This window comes from Tasmannia lanceolata, unplaced genomic scaffold, assembly GCF_043159265.1.
Source record: "Tasmannia lanceolata isolate RefF3 unplaced genomic scaffold, GAP_Taslan_0.1 ptg000024l, whole genome shotgun sequence".
NCBI classification, from domain to species: domain Eukaryota; kingdom Viridiplantae; phylum Streptophyta; class Magnoliopsida; order Canellales; family Winteraceae; genus Tasmannia; species Tasmannia lanceolata.
Genome location: NW_027518701.1, coordinates 4003026 through 4017353, shown reverse-complemented (window position 1 = coordinate 4017353; position 14328 = coordinate 4003026). Strand labels below are relative to the sequence as shown.

Here is a 14328-nt window from a genome sequence, read left to right as displayed (position 1 = left end):
GGGTACCTGTCACCACAGCATTTGAGGCCAGAGCATCTTGCTCGTTGATGTTATATACTCTTGCCTGCCCTCAAGGCCCTTGATTCACTTATCGATTTTGGTTTGCAGGTGCTGGCAGTGCAGGTGCCGCTCGACTAGGTCCTTGACCGTATCCTTCTTTCTTCTGAGGGTAATCTGCTTTCATGTGTCCGAGCTGCCCACAGACAAAACAACCACCCGTCACAAAGGGGCATCCCTTCTCGCCATGATTCCTCTTACACCTTTGGCACCATGTATTTTTATTTCCACCCTTCTGACCTCCTTGATTCTGAGATGGACCATATCTGCTTTGATTTGGCTTTTGCTTCTTGTATTGATTTCCCGAACTTTGGCCAATTTGAGACTAAGAGTTCTTAAACTTTTTCTTCTATTGAAGTTCTCTAGCTTGCTGGGCGTTCACTACGCCCTCTTCAACAGCTAAGGCCTTCCCCACGGATTCAGCATTTGTGTTGATTTGGAAATCCTTAACTCTCTGCTTGATGGGTTCTCTAAGCCCTTCCTGGAATCGACGGGCTAAGGTTCTGTCATCCCCCATAAGTCCTGAAGGTGCAAATTTTCCCAACTTGCTAAATTTGGCCTCATATTCAGTCACCATCATGCTCCCTTGTTTCAGATTAAAGAATTCATTCTCCTTTAAATTTTTAATGCCTTTGGGAAGGAACTTATCATTGAAGGTTGTCTGAAACTCCTTCCAAGTACACGGTTTGTCCTTCCACATGGTATGCCTTTCCATCTTCCACCAAGTGTTTGTGTCACCACGGAGCATAAAGGTAGCTGCATCCAATCACTCCTGATCTGTGAACTCCAGATAATCAAAAATATTTATTGTGTTATCCAACCAATCTTTAGCCTCAAGTGGATCTAAACTCCCTCTGAAAGGAGTTGCCAGTTTCTGGAATTCTAACTAGTGACTGGTTTGCTTTGGTTGAGGCTGTGGCTGGGGTTGATTCTGCTGCGCTTGCATAGTCACCACTCCCACTAAGGTCTTCATCATATCCCTCAGGCTCGGAGATTCAGGTTGTTCTCCTTCCTTCCCATTCTGAGTCCCAGACGGAGGATTCTGCTTGTTGATCATCAATTGGATCCTCCTCATGCTGGTTTTCCTGTGGGTTTACATTTGCTCCAATTATTGCATCGGTGCCTATAGATCGTTCGACTGATTCCTGGGATTCCTCTTGTACTATCCCCTGTGGAACAGACAACTGCCTCTGATTGTTTGTTTTCCTTTTGCACTATTTGGGAGGCATCCTAACCTATGTCAATAAGTAAATGTCCATAAGCATATGTTTGGGTTCCTTATACATAAAATTTATACATGCACAAAATTAGATATTAGACACATATACTTATATACATATATCGTTCCCATGTGATCCCCACTCTCCCGTCGAGCATGTGTTCTAGGTGTTTAAGGTGTTTAAGGTCTCTAGGTTATCAAACCTATGCTCTGATACCACAAAACTATCATGCCCCAAACCGAGTTTCCAGTCTAGGCACACAACAGCGCCACATATTCATCAACCACGAATATAAAAGACATTCACACTGGAACCATGCAATAAACAGAGCTACTAAAATTAACCAAATTAATTAACTATCAGAGTAATCAATGCAGAAACTAAATATCTTTGTCCAACGGACTACATCAATTCAAACCAAATTAAATAGATAAATGTTCATTCCAACTAAAGCTACTGTCTGAATAACTGAAAATAACAAATCCTAAATTGTCGCCCTTGCTCACTCCCAAGCCCGTGAAATCAAGCATCTACTCTTCTCCACATGTAACATAAAATGCGTGGAATGAGCTAATGCTTAGTGAAATAAACATGTCTACACTAAAATCATTATACCAATTAATAAAAACAGAATAATTGGCAATATATGTAAATCTGTAACGCGCATAGCAATCTAACTAGAAACTGTATAACTGGCATAAACATGCATAACTATATCTGTAACTGTGCCTGATGCCTAGTGTAGTGAGACTAGTACTGCTAGACTACGTAGCCAACGGAACCTGCCTACTAACTTGTAGGAAACTGAATCCCAACGATCTCGTACGGGATTACATCCTCAAAAATACTGCGTAAGGTGGTACTACGGCTTGATCCGTGACTTTCCTTCGACGGCCTAGAAAAAGTCTCACACACTAGTAATCATGCAAAACACTTTGTCTCAAGGGACGTTAACTGTTGCATCCTCACTTGGACAACACCATGTCCTAATGCAAAGACTGTGACTATAAAGTCCGACTGGCACATACGTGCATATAGTAGATCCGAACTTGGAGTCAATACCATACTATAAATATTGACCCTCGTGTACACTAACGCAGTCAATATTAATCAGAAACATGCATAAATTTGCATAAATAGTCATATTCAACATATAGAATAACTGTGGTAGAACAAGTCTACTCACCTGTGGTACTTGTTTGATTTGTCTCCCACGAACAAGATCTTTAAATTAGTGCGTAGTGTCACCTACAGTTCATATTACCCTTAATAAACACCTTGGGTTAACATCTAAGTCACCCGGGGCAAATTTGTACCCTCCAAAAATTTGTCGGAACTTTTTAAAAAAATCAGCCCAAATAGTGCGTTCGGGCGTCAGAATCGGGCGTCCGAGCCACCCCCTTGGGCGCCCCTGCAATTTCCCCCCCCTCGGGAATTTTCGGGTATGGGTGTTCGGGCGTCTGAACCTCGCGGTTTGGGTTTTTGCCAAAACCCGCGAGAACACTGATTCCTCCGAATTTTCTACTCGAAAACCCTTCTTTCTTATTCCTTTAAACATCTTAATAAGTTATTTATTAATCTCCTCAATTGATTAGGGCATCTAACACGAAAGAGCGCGAAGATCTTCGGGGAAAATCAATTTTACCCTAATCAATGGTTCTTCAATCGAAAAACGCAAAGCTTGATTTAATCGCTATAATCACGCTCTATTCTTTATTCCCAAGAGATCTAAATCTCTTAAGAGAATCGAATAAACCAAAATCTCTTTAGGAGATGGATTTCCTAGCTTTTTTTTCGTTCTCCTCTCCCAAAGCTCCACACAATTTCTTTTAGGGCTAAAGTTCTAAAATCTGTAGCTTAAAGGTTTATTTATAGACTCTTGCCTTTAAGAGTCCTAATTTAACAGGCTTTTGGAAATTCTAACTCATCCTAATTGGGAAGCTAGCTTGTTTCTAATTTATTTTAATTAAATAAATAAAATTATTTTTGGGACGAAAATACCCCCCTCCAAAAACGTCCAACGTTTTGGCGTATTTCAATAATCTTGTGAATATGATGTTCATTTGAGACGGCACTAAACCTCTAGTGGGTGGGCTCCCGTTGGTCCACCAAATGGACGACCCTGATTGCCCAAACATGCACCCAGTGGGCCCCCATTTTTATCGTTAGGATGACCACGTCCATGTGCTTAAACTCCGAGGGTCTATTTGGATGGAAGGAGAATTGTTGTTACAAACTTTTTCCATTGAAAATGAATTTTCTAATTGACTTATTTTGCCCATATTTTTTTATAAAATAAAAATTTTCCATGTTTACAAGGAATATTGCAAACCCACCAACCCTAAAAAGAGAATTACGTACCAAAGGGAATTTAGCTTCAAAAAAAAAATTTCCCTAGATCCGGATGGAAACTAAGGCCATGTTTGGCAGTCATGAAAATCTTTCCCATGGAATGTTTGTTTATCAAGTAGTGGCATAGGGTCTGGGGCAAGGAGGGTTGTGAGAGGGTGAGAAGTGGCTGAATAACAAGTAGGGCCCAATAGATGATGAACTGAAACACATCCTCTCTCTCTCTCTCTCTCTCTCTCTCTCTCTCTCTCTCTCTCGTGAGCCTTCCTATTCTCTCTCTATGAACCCATTTCATGAGATAAACCATTTATCTAGTGGGGACGACCACGGATCTCCAAAATGGCTATCAACTCTACTCTTGAACAATGCAAAATCTAAGGTAGGGCGAATTAGATGATCCATCCTCAATGGCTGTAAACTCCACTTTTGAATAATATGAGACCTAAGTTAGGACACATAAGATGATCCATCCCTAATGGCTATCAACCCCACACTCTTGGGCAGCATTAGAAAAGGCTGAAAAACAAGGAAAAGAAAATTTCTAATCAAATGCAAATTTTAACCAGCTTTTTATTCACTTCCTACCCTCTCCCCAGCCATGTGATCTGAAGTCTTAATCTCCCACGCTCCCTAGCCCTCCCTGACCACTCGATAAACTGATATTTCATGGAAAAAAAATTCCTTGGCTGCCAAACATGGCCTATTTAAGGTAAAGCTGTTTTTATGATTTGGGAAAATGGAATTGCGTCCTTTTCATAGAGTAATCACTTCATGTTTTTTAGAAAGAAAATGGCAAAACGAAAGATAAAGGAGGGAGTTTAGAAAGAAGATTAGCTGCGTTTACAACATATGACCATTTTTCTTGTAATCAGCACTCCAAAATTCTAAAAAATAAATTATGGGAAATTTTGTCCCACGGCAGAAATTTTACATCTCAACTGCTTGAAAACAATCTCCCAGAAAAATATTACATAAAGTACCTAAGATATTAGCCTCACTTCTCATGAACAAGAGGGCAGTAAAGAGGGTACCACATATTGCGTGCTACATAGTTCAATGTCTCCTCCTGGATCCAAATAATATAAATAAATAAATGGCGGATATGGTGAGTGTTATCAATGTCAAAAACATTCTTAGATGTGGATTGTGTTCATGGTTATTTTATGAGCTCAAGGTCATGTTTGGAAACCATGAAAATTATTCTATGGAATATTGGTGAACCCAATTGCGAAAGATGGGTTGAGAGGGAAAGACTTGGGAGGACATCACTAGAGAGAGCATGGGAAATAATTAAAAATACGATACTTTAAATTTGGATGAATCATTAAAAACAATGGAAAAAATATGCTACTTAAAATTTGGGGTTTTTTTCCTAATCTTCAAGGGCTTTACATGATCCATTCACTCCCACCCTCTCAAGAGTCGAGCCTCTCCCTGTCAACCCATGTCCACCCACCTTTCACAACTAGTCCCACTAATATTCCATGGAATATTTTTTCATGGTTGCCAAACATGCCCTTAGTATATATGGGCGATCTAAAAGTAAGTCTTTTTTTCTTTTTGGATCTAAAGGTGATTTGGACAAAAATAGAAGCAATTTTGTTGGCACCCAGATAGAACTCACCCTTAAAAGCTACCTGTTAAGGGAAGGGTGCCCATTTCCTTATAAGCTCATCCAGATAACGCTGCCTCCGAGGACGGAAAAGTCCCCTCAGAGGCAAACCAGGGATACCACGCCCCAGCTCTGATACCACTTGTTCGGACCCAGGTAGAACTCCCCTTGAAGGCTTAGCTTTTAAGGGTGAGTTCTACCCTGATCGCAACAAATTTCTATTTATAGATGAATAAGAAAGATATTGAAAGTTTTTTTCATACCTTTGACATGTGCATGAGCTCTTTGGCCCCAATGACACCGTGTCCTTCTGCGAGTCCTTCAGCAACGGCCTCCTGAATAATGGCTGCTCCAACTTCTGTCGTGATATGACGAATACTACAGTAACATTGCAGATGTTAATGGCTACATTAATGAATTTTAATTATTTTAATTTAGACTAATTTAATAATAAGACACTAAGGCATCTTTGGAAGTCGTTAGCTATACAATTGTCGTTAGCTATACAATTTCTAATAACTATCTAATAATTGAACTTAAAAACTATTATAACTATTATTCATATGTAATCACGTTTGGTTTCATAACCATTTGCATATAAGATTATCTGCAAACAGTTTTGAGAGGTTTTTTTTTTTTTTTAGAAAATTGACATGTTATTAACTTCCAATAGTGTCAGTTAGGGACAAGTTGTCCCCCGACTGATTTTAACAGAGACATAAGGTCTAAAATTTCCGCAATTAAGCCTTGAATCCGCTATGGCCCCTTTGATTTGCTTGGTGCCCAGCTTACTGCATTGACTGAATCTCCTTCCAGTATTAGCCGAACCAGAGCGTGCTCATGGGCCCATCGAAGACCAAAGAGGAGAGCTCTCACTTCAACTTCATTCGCATTGCATTCCCCTGCCGGACCTGAGTAAGACATAATTGTTGTTCCTTTGTCATCCCTTATAAGCCCTCCAATCCCCATTCTTGCTGGGTTGCCTATCGAACTCCCATCAAAATTTAACTTATACCAACCCCGAGGTGGTGGTCTCCATTTAGGCGGAGGCTTATTAGACCTTATCGCTCTGTCCCATAATATTGACCACCAGTTTTGCAGAATGTCACTTATGGTAAAAGGAATTTTCTTTTTTGATTTCACCCAGGAGATCATTTCCACCTTGATGTCCGATGCCACCAGACTGAAACTCCTACGTTGCTCCTCGAAAATACGCTTGTTCCTCTCTTTCCAAATGTTCCAGAGAATACTGTAGGGAGTTGCGTTTCACAACATTTTGCCTACATCTCCAAAGAGGCCATTACCCCAGTGTAGTAACTCTTTCCAAATGTTCCAGACAATACTGTAGGGAGTTGCGTTCCACAACATTCTGCCTACATCTCCAAAGAGGCCATTACCCCAGTGTAGTAATACTTTTCTGATAGTAAGAGGGCAAACCTACGACATTCTGAAGGCTTGCATAGCCTTAATCCATAACTGCGAGGAGAAAGGGCAATGCAGCATGGTCTAATGCACAAAACACATCTACTGGTCAGTTGGATCTTTCTTTTTTGCAGACGGTCACATGTGTTGATTCGCCCATGTGCTACCGTCCATGCGAAGGCCACCAATCTCAGAGGGGCAAGGAGTTCCAAATTTTACTAACTGAGGAGCCTCTACCTTTGTTGATTGCAGAGAAGAAAGACCTCACTGAGAATTCTCCATCCGGCTCTTAGGTCCATACTCTCATCTTCTTTAAAGTTAGAGCAGTACACCGACTGTAGCTGACTTAGGAGTTCCTGTAGGTCCGAAAATTCCTCCTCTTTTAGGTCCCTTCTTAATCTAAGATCCCAGAAACCTCGTCCCATGGTGTTTAGTCTTTCCAGATAGTCTGCCACCTTTGCTTCTGGATTCGAAGCCACTCTAAATAATCTCGGATAAGCATCTCTAAGCGGTTTGTCCCCAACCCATAAGTCTAACCAGAATCTCACTCAATCACCTTTACCGACTTTGAATAGAACCAGAGGCTCAAAGATTTCTTTTACTGAGCAAATTGACTTCCAAGCCCCTGAACCCTTGCCTGATCGTGGTGTTTTAGCTTGCCATTCTCCCCAATCTATCCCATATTTTCCCCCACCACTTTATGCTATAAAGCTGACTTTTCGTTTCCAAACCTCCATAGCCATTTGCCCAAAAGTGAAATGTTACAACCTTTGATCTTGCCAATCCCCAGCCCTCCATTCTTCTTCAGTTTAGATACTCTTTTCCAGATCAACAAATGTTTAAGCTTTTTGCTTTTACCATCCCCTTCCCAAAGGAAATCACGCTGCAATTTTTTAATTCTTAAAGCCACCTTTGCTGGAACTTTAAAGAGCGACATGAAGTAGACTCACATATTAGCAAGGGCTGCTTTAACCAGCGTGATCCAGCCACCCAACAAAATATATTTTTTCTTCCATGTCGCTAATTTCTGCTCTATTCTTTCTATGACTGGGTCCCATTGGGCTGCTGAAGGGATCCTGAACCCCAGAGGCAATCCTAGTTAAGTGATAGGGAATTGACCGGCTTCACGTCCTATAGACTTCGCATACTTTTGCAGCACCTCCTGATCCACATTAATTCTTGCCAGCTTGCTTTTTCCAAAGTTTATTTTCAGTCCTGAGATCAACTCAAACCATCTGAAGATACGTTCGACATTAGCCACAACTGATTCCTCATTTTGAATAAAAACCAAGGTATCATCTGCAAATTGGAGATGTGTTATTTCTTCACCATTGGGTCCCGCTCTCAAACCTTGAATGAGGCCCAGGTTTCTTGCCTTGGAGATCATCAAACTCAAAGCTTCCACCACCATTATGAATAAATATGGGGCTAAGGGGTCACCTTGCCGCAGGCCTCTTGAAGTTCTAAAATATCCTTCTGCGGATCCATTAATTAGGATAGAGAAATTGTTCGATGTTACCACTGCCTTAGAACATTTTCTCCATCGAACCCCAAAGCCCATATGCCGTTGGATTTCATCTAGAACTTCCCAATCAACGTGATCGTATGCTTTTTCGATGTCGACTTTGAGTATCAGACCAGCCTTTTTATCTCGTTTGACAGAGTCGATGACCTCATTGTCAATCAGCACTCCATTTAGAATTTGTCTTGAGTAAACAAATGCCCCTTGAAATTGTGATATAATGCCACCCATTACAGCTTTTAACCTTCTAGCCAGAATCTTCGATACGATTTTCGCCAAGCTGTGGACGATACTTATCGGGCGGAAATCTTTAATTCCGATAATACCTTCTTTCTTTGGGATGAGGGCTATAAAGGTTGATTTTGCTGCTTCACTAATTATGCCTCTATCTTGAAACTCCAAATGAAAGCCATGATATCATCTTTCATTATACTCCAATACTTTTGCAGGAAAACCATCAGGACCTGGAGCTTTGTCTTTCTGCATCGAGAAAATTGCATTTTCCACCTCTTCCGAGAAGTCCCTGTCCAACGAGGTTTTCTGGGCAGAGCTAATGGTTTGAGATAACAATCTAATAACAAAAGAGGTATTTTGAGTGTTGTAATTTGATTTTCTAATAACAATCTAATAACTTTTTTCTAAGAATCGAGATAACTCAATTTAGAAAATGAGCAACTAAAGTAGTAAAGAATGATGCAGATGCCTCGGATTTTAAGGGAAATCGAAATCCGATGATCTGGACTTGCCAAATGAAAGATGATGCGAAGTAAATGTTAATGCATCCAACTTTATCCATAAAGAGAATGAAAAGAACATTCATCAATGAGTCCAAAAACCTACCATGGTTCAATTAAACATATTTCAAGAAATACTTGGCTGCTATATGGGAAATGCTTCTTATCAAGCTGAGATGGATCTATTACCTTGAGATAGAAGGAAACAGCATGCCTTTTTGGATTTCTTCATCTGTCATATATGATGCAAGGCTGTAGAAATAACATCCAAGTTAAAAAGGCAATGGGAATATAAAGTAACCTAAACATGAAAAAGATAAAACAGGAAAAATATGGTTCCCAGTCCTATTTATCAAAAGATAAATAAGTGCAGGTGAAAGTATAGGTAGGGACACTGTTTCATTATCTAAACCATTCGTTGGTCCCTGCCGTAGATAGGCCATGCATCAAAAAAAATATCTATAATGGAAGATCCAATCTTCCATATTTTAAGGTGAAAAATGGATGGGTCAAAAAGAGGAAAAAAATACAATATAAAAAACTCCACAAACCAAAGGGTTAGAATGGTTCAATTGAAGATATTTTTGGTTTTATGACTCATCCATTGTAGTTTTGCCGATAGTATTTTGCTTTGGAAAACACATGCAGACATCATACAATTCCTCATGATAAATAAAAAAGACAGCATATCAATCATGGTTTTAAATTTCCTCGAAATTTTCCCGAAACGACCGAAATATTTCAGTTTCTATCCCCACCGAAACAAAATCTCAATGAATTTCTTCCTTGTCATTATTTTGCCGAAATTTCGACCGAATTTCGTCTGAAATGGTCGAAAAGACAAATATATGGAGATATGTTATGATTTGCATTTCATTTCATTTCATTAATGTAGATAATGATGTTCGGTAGGCAACATCATTGAACTGCACAACAAAGTAACCGTATCTTATGCATGGGACGTGAGATCGACATGGGACCAATAATGACTTGTAACTCTATGTGGTATTGACATAGAGTTGGGGTCCTTGGAGAGGAGACTGATCATTGTACTTTCTTATAATTCATTATATTGTACTTTATTGACTTTACTGTTCCAGACAAGTGAGACAACAGATGTTACAAGGTGTTCGATGTGATTAAGCCATTATGGATGGCTTTCTTGCTTATGTGAGGATTTCTAAGTATGTATTTGAGCTTATTGTAGCATTTTGCAAAGTTTCATCTTAAATTTCATCATTTGCATATGTTTCCATATGTTTCCGTAATGTTACAAGATTTCGATCGAAATTTCGACTGAAACCAAAATATTTCTGTTTCTGTGCCGACCGAAACCGAAATTTTAAACCTTGATTTCAATCAATTCAGGATCATAAAATAGTTGAAAAAGGTTGATGCACACTACTAGAAATTAAAGTTGTAGGTCCATGATAGCCATGATATGGTGCAGTTCAGACAATCTACCTCTATTAAGATAAAAGATATTACTTATATTTGGATGCAAAAGCAAGTTGGCCTCAGAAAGAGCTAGAGATTCTGATCAGCGTTTCTTTAATGGCCTTGTTATCACAATGTTCAAGAACTTACTGATTGACTCACAATCCATATAGGCAGACTCATTTTGACCAGGATTTTAGTCATCTGAGAAGAAAATGTGTTTCCTATGGGCTTACAAGAGTGCAAATCAGAAGTCGAAAGACCCAATTCTGAGTAGAGTAAGTTTACTAACATTGGATCCCAAGAGTGCTCCAAGAGACAGGCTTGATGTTGTTGAAAGAAACTACATAAGAGCCAGAAGGATCTGAATTCATGTCATACTTTTAAGTAAAAGTCGAGCTTTAAGATATTTGAAGGTGGAAGAGAATCAACCAGCTTTTGAGGCATTGTCCTATTGTATAGGCCCAACATCCTGTGTGCAACACTGATACTAGTACCTGATACTACATACGTGTTGAGGTTGGATTAACTGTAATGCTACAAATCCATAGCACACTTGTCAAATTAACTGTCATGCTTATTGTTTGTTAGTGTTGCATATTTTCCGTATAAGCTGACTGTTGAATCTTGTGGAGACACTAATTTTCAATCTATCTAGTTGAGATTCTAATTGTTTACTCATCTGTCTTGCGTCGCTTCACATGATATGTGATACATTTATCAATATTCGAATCTTATATTTTGGAATATGCAATCTAATATGTCTGTTCCCCGCATCTAAGTCCATATGCATACCTATATCTGGGCATCATAGCTGACGGATGGAAGGATGACAACCCGTTAAGATTAGATAACTCTGTGCTTACAAATCTGGATGATGGGTGCTACTGAAAGCAAAAGTAAGAATCTCTTTTGTGCTTAAGTTAATCTGTAAATGTCATGGAGTCTCTCACACCACATACATTGAATTCACTAGGGCCACATTTGGATACCCACAAGATTTAGATTTGGATTTCTCACATTTGCAGTTGAGATTTGGAACTGGATCAGATCCTTAGATTTCCAAATCAGCTACAACAGTGAAAAAAAAATCCGATCTGCAAATCTGTTATGCAAGACATTATTCGGAAATCAATATTTGTGGCAATTACCTTCACCCTCGCTGCTCCTCGACCTTGCTGTTGCTGCAGCCAGACGCCCTCTCTCTCTCTCTCTCTCTCTCTCTCTCTCTCTCTCTCACATGGGGATGATTGATGTATTTTGTATCAAAACTCAAATCCAAATCCAAATACAAAAACATGAGGTATCCAAACGTGGCCTAGATGTATACGGCTTGTACAGTTTTGGTGCTAGATGATATCATGGAGAAAACTTGCTTCTTTCCGAAGGTACATCCATGTCATCCAAGTGTTGACACAGGGCAAAGCCCATTCTCAAGTGCCAAGGAAACATGTTAACAATGTAACGACAACATTGCTCCTAGTGACCAAAGAAACATATCTTAAAACGCCACCAACCAGAAACCACCTTGATGCAGAGTACTCTTTTCTGCAAGGAACCATGATAGGGATTCCACGAAATTGCCTAACATTTCCTAAGAACACAGTAGAATTACACACAGACCCCAGTTAAAATTGCCTCTGTCTCAGTTCAGTTCTCCTCAGTTTGGTTATCACTGCTCTACCGAGCTTTTTCACGAAGACCAATCAGTTGGAGGCTATAAAAGCAAATTGTAGAAAATTTTCAACCATTCGACTCAGTTTTTATTCTACCTTTGTAGAAAGATTAACCAATTTTGAAAAGCTCAGATTCTACTCAGAGTTTAGCCTTTTGAACTCCAAGTCAATGGAAAAAATTTCCAGTTAAAAGAAAAAAACAGATTAAATCAATTTTATATAGAACTGGAGTCTGGACTTTGCAATTTGAGCTTTGCCAAACTTAGTTAGATCAGCCATGTTCCTAGTCAATTATCGGCTTTCTTGACTATGATATTAACAATTGTGCAGGTAGGGAAGCATGAGTAACGTTCAAATAAATCGGTCCTTACCATTCAGCCACGGCTAGCATCATACCGTCCGATATAAAATGAGCACCTGACAAGAGAGTTCCTAGACCGATCCTGAATCATAGGCACCAGCTAATTAAAAAGACCATAAAGATTGCTTATATGGCAAGAAAAACAATATCCCCAATTGATACGCACCCAGGAAACAAGTACATGTTGTTCGCTTGATTAACAAGGCCTACCTTCCCATTCCCTGCCGAAGATCATAAAAGTTGGAACAAATTTTTGATAAGTAAAAAAAAAGTTGTTCCCACACATAAAATTCGGACATTCAAGAGAGGAAAAAGCTTCAAACATAAGGACAATGCTAACCTAGATCAACATTTTCGAATGGGCTCCCACTCGCAAAAACAATGTTTTGTCCCGCGTGTTTGAATGCATCAGCGGCAGTGCATTCAGCTGTCCATATAAAGGTCCAAAACAATTAACATGCTCAATAGAGAAAAAGTGAAATGCCTGATACTCCAACATAAAGACGAAATTGCATAAAACACAATAAAGGACGGGAAAGACAACCATTCATTGTAGGATTTGACATTGCAAATATTGCAGGTCGAGGAGAATCTGACTCTTGCATGGCCTTAAGCACCTGGCAGAATATTACTAGTTTAGAGATGGTGCCAACAGATTAATATGGAAGGTGAGACAATTTGACAAACACAAGGTTACAATACCATTCAAAAAAATACCATTCAAAAAATTAGCAAATACAAGGGTACATCACATTAAACACCTTAATAGGAAACTGGTCACAACTAAATATGGACCAGGCCAAATGATGCACCAAATGATGCAGATCATAGGCCCAATAAGAGGCATATTTTTTTTTTTGAATAAGCCAATAAGAGGCATATTTGCCCATTAAAACTTTTAGGATTTTATTATTTTGAATGATTGCAAATTTTATTGAGAAGGGACCTAGATGGTCAAGATACAAAAGAGGCAGGGATACAAAAAAAGAATAATAGACACAAAGATACAAAACATTATGGAGGGAGAGATTCAAATAGAACCAATGCCTCTTTCGATACCCCATTCTTGCCAAATTATCCGCCATCTCATTAGCCGATCTTCATACATGCTTGAAGGATAGAGATATCAATTTGGAACAGTCCTCTACCTCATCAAAAAATCTATCGAATCTCCAAGGTTCTTTCTAGGACCTTGGAGCCAGCTTATAACATTTAAAGAGTCTAGTTCAATAATCACTGTCAACGGCCTTCTTTGCAAGAAATTTTATTTCTTGATGAACGGCTCTAACCTCGGCTTCCCATGCATCCGTGATCCTCATCAGACCCCGCATAAGCCCCAGCGACATTACCATGCTCATCTCTAAGAACCCTGCCTATCCCAGCCGGTCCTGGATTGCCAAAGCTAGAACCATCAAAATTAAGTATAATGACAAGCAGGAGGGGGATCCCAAGACTGGACCACCTTAGGCTTCCTCTCCAAGCTCATGCAAATCTCCCTCCAACCTTCCCATAAATCATATGTTGACACAAAAGCAAATTCCGGAAGGGTTTTTGCCCAAGCAATGGACAAAGCTATCACCTTATTGAAAAGGAAACTAGAGCCTCTGGCATAACCTTTAAAGAGTCTCGCATTGCGTTCCTTCCAAAGGACCCATACTGTAGCTAAGAGGGAGATCTCCCAAAGGATTTTCCCCTTCTTTCTCCACGGAACCACAAACCAACATTGCAAAAGCTCCGTCAAAGATTCAGGGAAGACCCAAAAAATACCAAACCGAGAAATAAGATTGCCCACACCTCCCTTGCGACCTTGCAGTGAATTAGAGGATGGTTCGCAGATTCTCCTTCCTCCACAGATAGTAAAATGGTTGACGATAATCATTTTCCTCTTTCTCAGAAAATCCACAGTTTGAATCCTTCCTAGGCAAGCTGCCCAACCAA

At 39.6% G+C, this 14328-nt stretch overlaps 1 protein-coding gene across 1 annotated transcript in view; it reads right to left on the bottom strand.

Moving 5' to 3' along the window:
• Positions 1 to 4416: 4416 nt before the first annotated feature.
• The window catches only part of LOC143857146 (NAD-dependent malic enzyme 59 kDa isoform, mitochondrial-like), a 55774-nt gene continuing 45862 nt past the window's right edge, over positions 4417 to 14328 (bottom strand). Inside the window, exons 13-19 of the mRNA XM_077367465.1 lie at positions 12935 to 13007; positions 12731 to 12817; positions 12557 to 12611; positions 12401 to 12472; positions 9106 to 9168; positions 5502 to 5616; positions 4417 to 4692 (exon numbers count right to left, since the gene is read on the bottom strand). Coding sequence (XP_077223580.1) covers positions 4621 to 4692; positions 5502 to 5616; positions 9106 to 9168; positions 12401 to 12472; positions 12557 to 12611; positions 12731 to 12817; positions 12935 to 13007 — 537 coding nt within the window. The 3' untranslated portion in view covers positions 4417 to 4620. The remainder of the gene's footprint in view (positions 4693 to 5501; positions 5617 to 9105; positions 9169 to 12400; positions 12473 to 12556; positions 12612 to 12730; positions 12818 to 12934; positions 13008 to 14328) is intronic.